Here is a 15,423-nt window from a genome sequence, read left to right on the forward strand (position 1 = left end):
CCCTCAGCATTGCCTCCTGTCATCCCCAGCTCCTGCACACACTTCTAATACTTGCCAAGGACTTGTGCTTAGCAATTTTTAAAATTGCTCCCAAGACTTGTCTCTGGTTTTTCACTTTCCCCTTAACAGAATAATTCCTTGTCTAACAAGCCTACCTGTTAAGGGATTTTCCAGCAAAGTCACTTTTTTCCCATTTGGAATTTAGTCCAGCAACAAGGAAAAGGCATCTCATGAAAGAATTGAAATGACAAAAGACTTTTAAAGATATCATTTAGAAGTCCCAAACGTTCAGACCTCAGCTATTAGAGCTGTTTTTCAGAGCAATCTTTTATTAGACAACCTTGTCAACTTTCCAACAATTAGATATCTTTATTAACTATGTTAAACAAACAGCAAGGAAAGTAATAGCAGTTTAAATCATTTTCATTTTAATTAAGGAATGGGTAGAGCATACTTAGTGAGAAGCACTCCCTGATGTACCATTACACCGTGATTGCCAGACCTCTTTGACTGGGTTTTTGACCCATTCTAATGAAATGCTTTTCCAATTAGGCTCAGTGAACTAATCTGTCCTTTTCAGGTTTGGTTTTTCTCGTTTAATAGCAGCAGGTTGGAAACTCGATCTCAGTGCTTCAAGGAACCAGGAGGATTAATAAATGTGTGTGTAAGCAAAGTGCTGCCAAACCCCCACCTTGCAACTCCTGCCCACTCACTTCGTATTTCATAATAGAAGCACCAGAGCCATTGCAGGAGCCCTGTGCAAGGCCCAGGGATTGTAATTACCAAGAAGCATTTTTCAAGGTTTCCAAACTTTTAGAAGTCAATTACAAGGCTTTCTCAGAGAGAGGAGCTGAACAAATGTTTTCAGAATCCAAAAACATCAACAAAAACTTAAACCTGAGCTGATATTTGCTTATGGAGACTTGATGACATTCATCACCTGCTTCCCCTTCCTGACTGATAAATACACCACTTCCCATTTTATGACCATGTACTATTTTCTGAGAGAAAAAAGACATTTCCTAAGTCCATTATTATTTCAATTTATGTTATGCATTATCTCCACAGGGTGATGCAGTGAAAAAAAGCAATTCTACAGGCAATCTAACACTTTCATCCCACAGCCGCACTTTGGTTTAGTTTTGTAATTCCAAGTTGGATTATGGGAACACTGACATACAGATTTGTACCTTACTACTTCAGTGGTGCTAAATTCTTTGCTGGTTTTTGTGCTTATTATAAATTATATATCTAAAGAGCAACTTCACTGATAGCACAGCACTTAAAGTATTAGGACCAGTGGGCATTTTAAAGCATTATAAAAATACAGTCTGAGAGTTTCCCCACACCATTATCATTTAAACACTTATCCTTTAAAAAAATCTAACATTTTATTTCCAGTCCTATACATTCCAAGCTGGGTAGTCAGAATGTTTGGTAGTTTATGATTCCTTGGAAACAGTACCAAAGATAAACAGTTATCAGAACCAGAGTTTACTAAAACTGCTACAATTACAGTAGATATTGAATAACCCACCAAAAACCCGCCAGTGATCAGAAAGTGTCTTGGAAATCTCCAACTTTAACCTTGAAGAAGCATTACTAATTTTGTTGCTTTTGTTGAAAAAAATAATCACAAACAACGTAAAGTTTCATAGGGTAAACATTTATTAAGCTAAAGTTTTAGTCTACTGATGGATACAAGATTCATCTTCCCATGGGAAAAAAAAGATGGGAGAGTGGAATCCTTTATGAAGGAGAAAAAGCAGTGTATAACATCGGAGGGAGAAAAATACATTTTTTGTTTTCTCTAAAGCTTTTTGGCTGAACAAATAAAGAATTTTATGACACTTTGACTTGGCACCCACTCTCCTGATGGTGAGGCACACAACCTTCCACACTGCAGCAGCTCTGAGAAGTTGATGCTGCCTGGGCATCTGTCCACAGCTACCACCACTGAATCAGGGGAAAGGCCTCAGCTCAGCAGGAGAGAAAGGGAGCAAACATCACCTTCACACTTTTTGTTCCTTCTCTCTCTTTCTTTTTTTTTTAAATTTTTTCTTTTTTTTTCTTTTTGAGTTTAAACAAGAGTTACTCAGGTAATCACTGAACCAAAAGTAATCAACAGCCTGTGTGTGCTCAGCAAGTACTCAGCCATCTCAGCCTGAGAGACAGCAGGAATCACCTGCCAAAGTCTAGATAAAATTCACTATTTGACCTGAGCCTTGAGATCACTTGGACAGGTGGCTGCTCTATTAAGATATTCCCATCTGGGATAGCAATGTGAAATGCAGCCATCTGCTTGCAGAGCTGTTTAAGCATATATATCCATTCCTCCTGACTGCCAGGCTCTGAGAGAACACAACAGGACTCAGGAAACACAGCTCACCACCACAGGCATGGAATACTTCTTGTGCACTGTAAAATCATCCATGGAAAGCCACAGAGAAGAGATGCAGGACAGAACACAACCTGGGAGTCTCTAGCAATTCCCCAGATTAGGAAGAATTAAAGCTTGCTGTAAAACAAGTAGCCAAGGCAACAGCAAGGCCTGTGTGTAACTGAGGGCAGTTGCAGTTATTTGATTTGTTAGTTACTCTGATAACATTTTTATTTCACAACCAATGTGACACTACTATCAGGTACTGTGATTTCTTATTATCATAAAACAAACACACCATGGCATTCCACAGAACAGCAGCACTGAGAAAATGAAACATCACATTTCCAAGTGCTCAAACATTCTTTGTGCCTTTCTGATACCCACATGGAGAATCAGGCAACAGAGAGAAATACCTTTTTGTTCTTCTCTTTTTTTAAAGCATTGCTTAAAAAATCTGATTTCAGTTTTTAAAACTTAGCTTTGTCCAAAGGACTTAAAAGGAGTTCTGGAGGATCTGTTCTGCTACAAATCAGGCTGTCTCAAAAGTGACCTGACACATTCATTCCAGAAAATGATCCAGTTGCCTCAAATTTGGCACCAAAAATAGGACCATTGAGATCAGTTGGTCTAAAACTTGAATGAAAAACCCAGGAATCTCAAAAGTTCTTCATACAACCACGAGATCACAATTCTCATAGGGAATAAAAAAGAAGTGTAATTTTTGGTCATAATTTCACATTGCTAGTGTTAATTTTTATCAGTAACTGCAGAAAAAAATCTAAGAATCCTGCATGTCCTTCTTCTGACAGCTCCACAATAGAGATGTGACAAATTTGCAAGACAAGGAAATATTTCAATGTAAGAAAACTTCTGTATGAGACTCTCAAAGTCCTTTATGAAAAGGAGTCATTATCTCTGTGTAGGGGGGGAGTTAGGGCACAAGTATTTTGAAGATCTTGTCTAAGCTGTCAAAGCTAAAGTGGCCCATTTGGATTTGCTGACTCAGCTTTGCCCTCTGGAATTATTGGATAGTGGTGTTCCCAAACAGGCCGTGTTAGCCATGCCATTTTCAAGAGATGAAAAACAATGCTTTGCAGACTCTTCTGACGCTTTTTAAAATTATATTTGTTGACAATGCAATGCCAGGACATTAAGAACAGGTCCAAAGTTACACTGAGTGGCAGGTGTCTTGTTGCAGAAATAGCATCCAAAGTGCATCTCAAGTAGAAGGATTCACTGGACAGCTCAAACAGACAGATGCAGCTTACATTATGCACAGGGTAAGGAGACAAACGTGACTTTTAATCTCTGTAGGTATGGCTGGAATCACCTTTGAATATTATCAACCAACAGAACGCCTGACTCTTTCATTGTGAGAGCAATTAAACAGATTAATTACTTAGAAATGGTTATTCTGCATGCAAGCCCTGTGGAAAGTCTGTGCAAACATCCCTGTGGCTCCCTGGGAGCCTGGTTAGCAACACTTCACCAGTTCCACGGTGCAGAGAGGGAAAGGGAAAGGGAATCTCTCACCTTTTGATGCTTCTGCCCCAGCAGAAGTATCCAGGCATGCCATGCTGCAGGGAGTATGCAGCCTTCCATGGTGCTTGACAGAACCATGTTCCATTTGTATTGTTCTACCACATGGTTAGATCAAGCACAAAGGAAAACCCCATGGACAGCCAGAGTCAGAGTTAGGCAGCGCCAGAGAGAGAGGAGCGTTCAGAGGAAGCAGCATGGAGAAGCACAAGCTGAAGGTTCACGGAGAGCTGCTCTCCACTCCACCCATGCAAAAAGGTGCTGGATACAAGAGGTCATCCTTTATGCTACTGCAGGAACACCCTGGAGCACAATTGGGGTTAGTGAACACGAACAGAGCCCGGGCGAGTTCAGAGACAGAGCTGACACGACAGGAAACACCACCAGAGGAGTCCTCTCCTTCCAGAGAGCACCTGCAGTTCCCACCACACACTGAATGCCCAATCTGTGCTGCTTTTTATTACTTACTCTCTCCTGGTGTCTCCTTTCAGTAAAAACGCCATTTAGGTTTGCTCCATTTATTTAAATCAAACCGTAGAAATACCGCAGCCCATACTAACAGCAGATTCTGAGCTGCTGGCCAAGCTCTGGCCTTAAATGCTCCCCAAGTGCCCTTTGAGCCTGATTTCAGCTCCCCGAGGCCCTTCATGCTGGTGGCACTTAGACTGACAATCTGGAATTGCCACTGCTTTTCTTTTCTTCTTTTTTTGGTTTCCTTTGCACTTTCCAGCAGAGCAGCACACACATGCTACTGCAGACACAGAGAGCCTTTTCTGTTATTCTGTTAGTCTGTTTCTGAGCATATTTGTTGGGTTTTGTACATCATTTTCTGATGGAAGCTGAGCGTTCTCTATTTCCGACATCCTGTAACTCATTCCTGCAACTTGGACATATAAAGCAGAACATTCAGTTCAGGCTCGACTGCTCCCACTGGAATAAAGCTCTCCCTGACTCCACTGTCTGCAGAGCTGTGCCAGTGGACAATGATTTTGAAAGTCACACCTCAAACGTTCTTGCAGGATTCCCAGATGAGAGAGGAAGTGGCTGTCCTCTGCAACTGCTCACAGAGTTCTGCTGGACTTCAGTGAAGGTCAGTGCTTGTGCTTTTACATACAAATCACTTTCCTTAGTAAGGGATTTGCCCAAAGAACAAAGTCAGCACCAAGCAGATTATTCATTACCTCCATGGAGAACAAGGCAAGTGCTTGAGCAGAGATGACAGATAATAGAGCAGGGGTCTGTGCTTCCCCACTTTGCCATGACCCAGCACTGCTATGCAGAAAAGCCAACACTGAGTTACTTGGGAACTTCAGGAAATAAATCAGCACAGTGTTAACTTAGCCACCCCACACTGGGGGTTTGGCTCAGCAATGAAAGTAAGGCAATTTGATTTTGCAGTCTAAGAAATAAACTGAAATAAACGGAAGAAGTTTTTTAGGAGAACCTAACACAAATCTTCAATCTCCACAAGATGCCAAACTAGCCAGAGTCTGAATTGATAAAAACATTAGATTATTAATTTTCTTCTGTGACTCATGCAATGTGGCACCAAACCACGTTAATTTTCTTGCCTGATTAATTCAAAGTATGCATAACCCTGGAATCCACACCTCATTTACTTAGAAATTATATCTGTAAGGAGAATTCCTGCCAATAATTTTGTATGACTCCAGTGAAGAAGGATGTAGAATCCTATATCCTTATTCCTACACTGCTTTATTAAAGCAGAAATTCTGGTCCGGGCTCTTCAAACAAATTAATCCACAGTATTCTGTTAAACAATGACAAGTAACAGTTCATATCTTCCAAAGACTTTTATATTATATACTGATTTACAGTATTAAGTGGGATATATGTAATAAATTCAGTCATTTCAGTGTCAATGAACTCTTTCAGTCCTACTAGAAACAAATGCAGTCTGAGCTCTGCAAACACCTTCCTGAGAAACCCCATGAGGATATTTTGAACAAGTCTCTATTCCTTTGCTGCACTAATTAAACACCACTTACAATAACTGCCTAAACTAATCATCAGCTGCAATGAACAAGAGGTACCAGCACACAAAGAAATCTGTCAAAATCCTAATTTATGTCCCTAGAATACAGGAGAGCAGAAATACCAGGAAAGCACACTATTTTATAAATTGCATTTAAATAAATTCCATAAGCCTTTGGATGTACATAAGATCATCCTGCATAAAGGTCTGCAAAAAAGAAGTTCAAAAGTGAAATACATCTCCAGCTATGTGCCAGCTTCCATGAAAACCTCTGCCTTAGATACTTTACACACAAGCAGCATTGTTTGGCTTGCTCCTGGTGTTCATTCACTTCTTGTAATCCATGTTCTGTTAATCAGTCACTGAAACTGCAGTTTGTAAAGAATTTATACACAGGACCCAATTTTTAACTGTCCCATCAGGCTGCAGCACCTCAGGGGAGTGCTGCAGTCTCAGAATAAATTAAATATTTGCTGTCCAATTGCAGCACCAACACCCTTGCACTGGTTTTAGCTGACAAGCTCTCTTCATGCCAGCACATCCCCAGTTATTTTCTATCTCCCACTCAAGTGACCACTACACACACAAAAAGTGCTGCCTTGGCACCTCTGGTGTTGCTCAGCCTAACCTCAACACGAGGAATGGCAGCATCAGAGGACAGCAAACTTTGTCCCACCGTAATTTCTGAGGTGAAAAGGGCAATCAATCCCTCAGCTTTCTGACATAGTTAATTAAGAGGACAATTCAGATCTCAAGGGAGGAATCTACACAGCCCTGCACTCTGCCTACATGGGGAATCCAGGATAACTGTGATATTTGGATGCCCACGTGGTATGGATGCATCTGTGACTCAAGAATCATCCTCCCTCTTCCCAGTGCCTCTGTACTGTAATTGCAAATAAGGATGTTGGTGGGTAACAAAGCTGTTCAGATATTTTGCTTTTTTGAAGACTAATTCAACTCAAAAATAAAATGAGGCAGAGCCTAAAATAAACATTCTAACTGAAACACATCAATTCACTTTCTTATTAAGAACCATACTCTGCCAAATATACCCACCTGCTTTATGTTCAGCTTATGCTTCCTTGAGTGAAATGGTTTCCATTCTTTCCTCCCACTGCAGAGCCAGAACCCTTCACCATTGTGAAGGGCTAGTGAAGGCTCACAGTAACTGGCACAAATTTTAACACAAATATCAGAACTGCTGTCAAAGATGTGCAGAAAAGGGAGGGCTATAATCAGTATCTAGTACAGTCAAATTAATTTAGCAACAGCAACACTTCCACAGTACAAGGGAACCCAGCTCCTTTACTCTTAGTCATAGCAGTTGTATTGTGTTCTCTAATGACTTCAGCTTCAGGAAGAATTCATGCAAACCAAAGCCCAAATACACTCAGTTTCAGTGTACCATGAAAAATTCATATTCCTAATTACAAATTCTGTGTAGCATTTAATCTGCAGGTGATTTATTGGTGTTAAACAACCTTCCATTCAGATAATAATAATTCTTATGCACCACAAACATATCCTCAGTTTTGGTATATTCAGAGGGTTTCTGAAGGTAGTTCTGCAGAGTCTTTGTGTCTTTCAGGGGGAAAGAAGGAGTACAACACACAGAACTTAACCGAATAAAACCAAAACATATAAAAAACTCCCAAAACGAAACCAAACCAAAACACAGACAGAAATCTGAATGCAGTTTCTCCAGTCATAACCAGTGTTTCCTATTCCTTTCCCTCACAGCAGGGCAAAGCCATGGTGAGAAAAGGCTGGAGCTTGGCCTCAGATGAGATTTCCCAGTAAACTGAGCAGGTCTGGAGCACCCAGGGCAAACCCAGAGGCTCTCAGGAGCTGCTGGAGCCCCACACACCACGGCAGGATCACCATATCCCCAAAAACATGTCCCTGCAGCACCGCAACAAGGCAGGCAGGAGCAGGTGGATACCTGTGCTTTCCATCAAACAGAAATGCTAAAGGCAGGAGCATGAGCCCGTGGTCTGTAAATGACTATTTGCTTATTAAAAATGAAAGGAATTTGCAAAGTTGTCATCAGAGTGATTGGCAAATTATGGGAACAACTGGAGGGTGTTTCAATCAGATAAATTATGTAAGATCTGGGTTAAATTCACCTGCCTTTCATGACTGGTTGAGGAATAGCAATGCATTGCAGCTTTCAGTTTGAGAGCTCAAAAATCTTAAATGGTGTTTACACATCCCTAGGAGCAGAGAAGGGGACAACCCAAGGAGGCCAAAGGACATGAAATGTGTGAAAAGGTCCTGACATGCAGCCTGTGCTCCCCATACTCCATCCATGGCAGTTCTGTCCTTCTAAAGCTGCAACAATGCAGAGAAGAGAGGGGGAATTTGAGGTGATTACAAGAAACAGCAAGTCTGTTCCAAAGCAGACAGGTAACCTGAGGAAGGTGAGTGTACGAGGACAGAGACTGGAAAAGAACATAAAGACTTAGGAGAAAAGCTGCAATTAGTGAGGTTTTATCAAATGCCTTAAAAATGATGAGTGAACAAAAAGCAGCTACATCACCATGTAATAATTGTGAATAACATGAGAGAAATTACACTAGCCCTAAATATGCCATTGTTGGACCCAAATGTACCCAAAAAGGCTGCCTTTGCTTTGGGTTAATGAGAAGTAGTGCCCAAAAAGGAGAAAATAATGCTGGCAGATGGTTCATTTTCCTCCTCCTCTTCTCCCCTGTCCTTTTGATTGTATAGCACTGTCTGGAACTGAAGTAACTAATTAAAGGCAGTTAGACACAATGTATGCAGGAGGAAGCAATAAGACAGGCTCACTTCAGAGTATTCCAAATATCAATCTTCTTGATAAAAGTCTTATTTCCAAGAATTAGAAGATAAAGAGCTTTTGTGATGTGATGTTTGTAGAAACACATTGCTTTGATCATTATCAGAGATAGTTTGTGTCAGTACAGCAGGTGGAACTTTCATTGCTTTTGAAATGCACAATATACTGAAAAATGCAAACATATCACAGGGAGAAATAGATATACAGCTGAATGCAAAGGCAATTCTTTCCAAAAGCTATTTCATACACAGTGTCACACAGCAATCAAGGAACCTGCCAAGTCTTGAAGTGACAATAAGCTACCACAGAGACAACACAATCTGCTCATAGATTCATTTCCCTTACTCCTAAAGCCTAGTGCTGCCTTAGAAAACAAAACTGCTCTGTATCGAACTTAATCAAATGCTTCTGGGCAGGATATTTGTGTTGATCTTTTTTCCCCTTATTCATATTAAGAATGGGAGCCTCCAGTGACCTCAGGCTGCCAAGCACCATTGGATCCTTAGGTGGTCAAAGTGGGCAGATGCAGCCAAAAAGAAAATAATCATCGGAATTTCACTGTTGCCACTGAAAATGACAGTATTTCCCTTTTCTAAACAGAAGAGAGACAATTAGTCAGAGCCTGTACTTATGATTTATCTTTCAAGAAAGCATCTCAGATTTTTTAGTCTCAGATTGTACAGCTGTGGGGAGACAGTTGGGCAAGGGGGAGATTTGTTATTATTGTGGTGCACTGCATCAAATCATAGAAAATAGTATCTATTGCAATTTGAAGTTTAAACATATTTGATGGTATATTCAAAAGCTTAGCCTGTTTCACAGCCCTGGGCAAAAATATGTCCTGTTCCCTGCTGTTCCTTCATTTCATGCTATAATGCTTCCAATTCTCCTTTTACAAAGAATTATGTACATTATCTACCTGTTGCACAGAAGCTCCTTCCTACGGCCACTCATAACCTTTGCAGATGTTGCTCCATTGTCATCAGTAAAAGCTTGAATCATTAGGCTCTGTGAGGAAATAGCATCTGGGAAAAGTACCTCAACTCAAAGAACTGATCAATTGAAAAAAGAAGGCAAGTACTTCAGGCTGGATGCTATTGAGCAGGATGGTGGGGACCTGTGATGAAAACTGAAGGAAAGAATGTTCAGAAGGAAGTTTTGTAGATCTGTCTTCACAATTTCATTTAATTATCAAATACAGTTCTATTTAGCCCATCTGCTTCTGTGTCCTCTTGACATTTCCTTCTTGATGCTCCTCTGCCACTTCAGACTGATGAAACTTCAAACATCTCAGCTTTTCTCACTGTTCCTGCTAACCACTCCTCTCTTCTGTTCTTAGAGAAAAAGCACTTCCCTTTCTTCCCTTAATTTACGGAACAGTCACTTTTTTTTTTTTCTTTTTTTCCTCACAGTCCCTTTCTGACAGTCTCCTTTATGATCACAGAATCGTGGAATGGTTTGGGTTGGAAAGGAACTTAAAGATCATCCAGGCCCACCCCCTGCCATGGGCAGGTAGACCTTTCATCATCCCAGGGTGCTCCAAGCCTCATCCAACCTGGCCTTGGGCACTGCCAGGGATCCAGGGGCAGCCACAGCTGCTCTGGGCACCCTGTGCCAGGGCCTCAGCACCCTCCCAGGGAAGGATTTCTCCCCAATATCCAATCCAAATCAACCACCTTACTGTTTAAAGCCATTCCCCCTTGTCCTATCACTACGTGTCCTTGTCAAAAGGAATGTGGCAGACACACAGACCACTTCAGGACAACCTCAGAATTTCATGACTTTAAAACTGTCCTTTCCCTGATGTGAAAGTATTAAACTCTCCTAGGCTTAACTACTCCTGGGTGTGATCCTGACACTGCCTGAGTACCTCAGCTCCCACAGAGCCCAAACTTTCTGTGCATCCTCATCTCTTCTCAAATGTCAAAACTGTGTGAGAATAAAATCCCTCACATTTCTTCCTTAGCCAACCCCTCACATTCCCTGTGTTCTCCCCTCAAAAACAATTTTCTGACCATTGACATGTACTAGATATATTACACAAACTACATGAAAATATCAGGATCTTGAAAAAAGAACCTTTTGAGAAAGAGATGCACATTTACAAAAGACTTTAAAGTGAAAAATTGTTTTTTCATACACTGAGCAGAAGACGTAGAAACTAGAACAGAGAATCCCAAAGACAGTGAGGACACAGAAAGCTACTAAGCCTTGCCATCCCAGTGGGATTGTGTCATCCCTGGATGACACAAAGCACTGCCCAATGCTCTAAAAGAAGATTCATACCTCATGGACATTTCTGCAGAGAGACGTGCTGTGTTAGATCCTGGGATGAAACACATTCCTCAAAATGAAAACATGGAAAATTCCTGCTAAATGCCAAGCCTGAAGCAGCCATGATTCAAAGGGACAAGTTGAGCAGAACAGGTGCCAAGGATGTCTGTTCCCTGGATTGATTTACAAGCTAAGATTTTCTAAACCATTAGATGTTCCCTGTCTCATGTGAGCAGACAGCAAGTCGAGTTCAATGTATCTCATCACCATCTGGAAACTCTACAGGCAAGGATCTCTTCTCTAGTGAGCTTTTGAACAGCATTAGTTTTCATCCAGCTGAAATCTTTGTTCTGAAGCTGTTCAATCCCTGCTCTCCTCCTTCATAAGTCAGGTTTATGCTTTTTCCATGTGGTTTTGATATAGATGTAGAGTTGGAGATCCAGGGAAAAACAACCTAATGCCTGAAGGAAAGGACCCCCAAGATAAGAACTCACACAAAATATTATTCTCAGCATCACCAGGTACTGAGTTCTGCACTGTAGCTCTTCTTAGCTCTGACCTCTCCTAAATGGTGTCAGCTGGTGTTTGCCTTCTCCAATAGCCTGTACCTTTGTTCAAAGCATGCATGCACACACATAACATTAATTCCTCTAGCCCATTAATAAAAGCAGAAGAAAATAACAATGGCAAATTGGGTACAGGTTTATACAGATCTGTTTCTGCAGGCTGCTTTCCTGTCTAAGTTATATTTATGCATTTTCATTTCCAGTTTATTTAAATATGAATATTACTGGCTAATTACATTGTTACGATGATGGACACAATCCAAAAACCTAGATAAAATATGTCATAATTTCAAGCCTGATTTAAATATTGTAGCTTGAGTCACAAGGGATTGAAGACCTTAACAAGCCTGCCCAAGAAAAGCTGACTGCAAATGAAGTTATCTTTATTTTCTTTCCCCCATAAGGGGAAGGTTTAGCTCGGCATGTTGCTCGCAGAGATGCACAAAGCACAACGGCTTGTTTTGGGCTGCTGCCACCCAGCTTCATGCTGCATCCCCATCTAGAGCCATTCATCTTTTACCACCAGGAACACAATTAATCATGTTGCTTTTCAGAGGAAAAAAAGAAAAATCATAGTAATTTTCATAGAAAACACCGCAAGGTACTCCATCAATAACAGTCATTTTTCTCCTCAGTACACACTAATAGATTTGCTTACTGAGACCTGCTTGTCTTTACAGTATACAAAAATGCAGTAATCCAAAATAGATATAACCAATATAACCAGTAGGAAAAACACATGAAGAAGTAGGCATCTGCTTAGTTGTGCTGTGTAAGGCAAGAAATATCCTTTTACTGACAGCTGAACCATAAATAAAGAACAGATAAGATTAAGAAAAAGCTGTTTATGTTACTTTGCAGGTTAATTTCAGGTGGAAACGATTTTCTGCTTCATTCACAACACAAAACCTTTGCCTAAATTATTATGCACCTTTTGATTCAAAGCTTGCTGAAACCAAAAATCTTACCAACTTTGATGGCAATTTTACTGGAGTTAGTGTATATTGCTTATGGGTGTCAGAAAAATGAATGTATGAAAGCATGTGAATTGATGCCATTCCCTCACCCCCAGATTCACTCCCATCCCAGACCAGAAATGCTCACTCCCAGTTGTATGAAAACCTCTCACACTGTTCTCAGTCATTTAAGTGTGGGAACTAAACTTGAGCTCAGCTCTCATTAGGTCAGTAAGAGCTCTGCTTGAATACAATTGACAATCCTGTCAAAATATAACATTTCCCACATGGATGCATATATATTGTCATTTTTTGCTTAAATATTTCATAAATTAGTATTTTTTTACAAATATACATCACAAGCTTTTATATTTTTTCTTTGTTTTTAATAGAAGACAGCTATAGACTGCTTTTTTTTTCTTTTCATTCTTCTTTTTTTTTTTTTTTTAATCCATAAGGTAATTGCCTTTCTGTCGAACTAACCCAATTTCCCCAAATTCAATTTCCAAAGATGCTCCCTAATATCCATTACAGCAAACACTGTCCCGCAGATTGGATTAGCGGGCTCTCTGGCCCCGCTCATCCCGCACGGGGAGCGCAGCAGAGGCTGGATAAATGAATTATTACCTGAGCAGCGGAACTTCTTGCTCTTGATCTGGCTGATGCGTTTGTTGGCAAGGCGACGGGGATTGCTGCAGCGCGCGCCGCTCGTCTCGATCGGATTATCCTGCAGGTAATCAGCCAGCCACTTCAGATGGCAGTCGCACACAAATGGGTTCTGAGCTAAATGTCTGCGAGAAGGATGGCATGTTTAATCACCAGTGACCTGTGACACCGTGCTCCATCACTGTTTTTTTGTTGGGTTTTTTTTTTTTTTTTTTTTTCCACCAGCACCAAAGCTGAAGAGTGGAGTAATTGAATCGGCTCCTGGAAAAAGAAACCACCCCAGGCCCGGCGGAAGCCGCGCGGAGCCGCACGTGAATGGAGAATTCTGTGAGCGCTCACATCTGCGGCAAGTCCTCGCACAGAGGAAACAAAAATTAAGATAGCAAAGCCCCCTTTAAAGGACACAGACCTGCTGCTGTCTCCCAAGTCCTATGGTTTCTCCTGAGAGCTTGACGTGCTGCCTCTTGAAATAAATGCACCTTACCTGAAGATCGTTTTGTATCCTGGTTTAAAGAAATTTTATCAGCAAGCTCAAAATGTGAATTAGTAAAGCACCTTGGATTTTTGGGCAAAGGCAGAAGTGGTCCAGAATCTTTTCAAGAGAGTGAAATTAATATTTGCAAATGCTTGTAATTTCTAACAGTACTTCCTTAATATGTATTTATTCCTGAAGCAAAAGGTTTTAATTTAAAGACTGAAGTGTTTAGGCAAAGTACAACTGCACTCTATTCTTCACCAAAATTTGCCAAACTTGTTTCCTATGAAATTGGAAATAGGTAACGTAGCATTGATTTTAAGTGGGCATTTATACTTTGGTAAAATAAAATCTGCTGGAGCATCTCAGAGAGAAAGTGTTTTTCTGCTGCTGTTCTAATTTATTTTGCTTGACAAAACTGAGCACTGTATCAGGAGAGTTTGCCAGGTCTTTCCCAAAGCCAGGCTCTAATCTCAGTTCAGCTAACTTGCCTCAGTCCCTCTGACCTCCAAGGGAGCAGGGCTCAACTCTCCAATAACTGCAAAGACAGGTTAAGAAAAGACAGATGTTTCAATTTGGTTTGGACAGAGGTATAAAGTTATAGCCTCACAAGAACTCTCTCACTCTGTTACTGTTTTCCACTTGTAGAAACTTCTTGTCTGTTTGCAGTTATATTTATGAACTGCCACTGAACAAAATAAGTGTAAAATGCAACAGGGCAGTGGCTGCTCAGGAGTGGGAAGGGAGAGCACACAGAGCAGAAAGGGCCTGAAGAAACTCAAGATTCTTGTTGCAGTAGAGCCATTCCTGCTGTGAAAGGTCCAAAGAATCACAAAGAGACAGAATTTGGGTCTGGTTTTGCAGCTCTAGAAAAACACAGAAGATGGCAATCACTTGGAGTATTAAAAAGGGGAAAATGAATCAAAACTTTCTGACTAAGTCTCTTGGTGTGAAGCAACAAGTCCATTCTAAGCTATGGAAACCAATGGGAGATGTTCACAGCTTAGGGCTACAAACATTAAAAAAGCCTGTTGTTTAACCTGACAAACCTTACATATCTCTGTGAAAGAACACTCTCTGTGGCCCCACTTCCTGTGTGCAGCGGCAGAAAGCACGGTAGAGCTGTGGGGGCAGAACTGGGGGGTCTTGTACATGATCATTCCAATGCCTTAATGGTTTGTAGCAATACATACTGGCCAAATATCTGTTGGAAATTCAAGTCATGTTTGTGGCTGCCTGAGGACGTGGCAGAAACTCTGCTGCAAGAAATCACTGCTGTCAGTTAATTTGTATACGATTTAAAACATTTCTACAACTAATTCAGCCAATGCATTTCCAGTATGAAAATATATAAATGTGCATTTGCATACAAAAGTTGCAGTACTATAGCATGTATGTGCACAGATACTGCAGTATGTATATATATATATATATATATACACACACCCCCATACGTATTTTAATACTGGAATATCAGGCTGCCAGCTCCAGCTCTGAAGGAGTACTATTTACCTTATTATCTTATTACTCACAGCTTTAGAACGAGACCTTCTTCTACAAAATATTGAATAATTTCTGTATTTTTGCTTCTGATGCCTATTCTAATGCCTCCAAATTCAAAATTGTTTAGTGGATTTTCTTAATGGATCAAATAATACAACATATCATTCCCCTTAAGTGGAATGTCAGCTGAAATGTGGTTACAGAAGTCACGAACTGCACAGCAGGACTCAGACCCAGGCAGGAG

The 15,423-nt window shown here is 40.7% G+C and overlaps 1 protein-coding gene across 2 annotated transcripts in view; it reads right to left on the reverse strand.

Annotated features, from left to right (window-relative positions):
• Positions 1-15,423, reverse strand: part of SLIT3 (slit guidance ligand 3) — a 474,203-nt gene that overhangs the window by 114,849 nt on the left and 343,931 nt on the right. For both annotated transcript variants that reach the window (XM_064388141.1, XM_064388139.1), the window contains exon 15: positions 13,163-13,326. In XM_064388141.1, the coding sequence (XP_064244211.1) occupies positions 13,163-13,326 (164 nt within the window). The remainder of the gene's footprint in view (positions 1-13,162; positions 13,327-15,423) is intronic.

This window comes from Passer domesticus, chromosome 13 (genome assembly GCF_036417665.1).
Source record: "Passer domesticus isolate bPasDom1 chromosome 13, bPasDom1.hap1, whole genome shotgun sequence".
NCBI lineage: Eukaryota > Metazoa > Chordata > Aves > Passeriformes > Passeridae > Passer > Passer domesticus.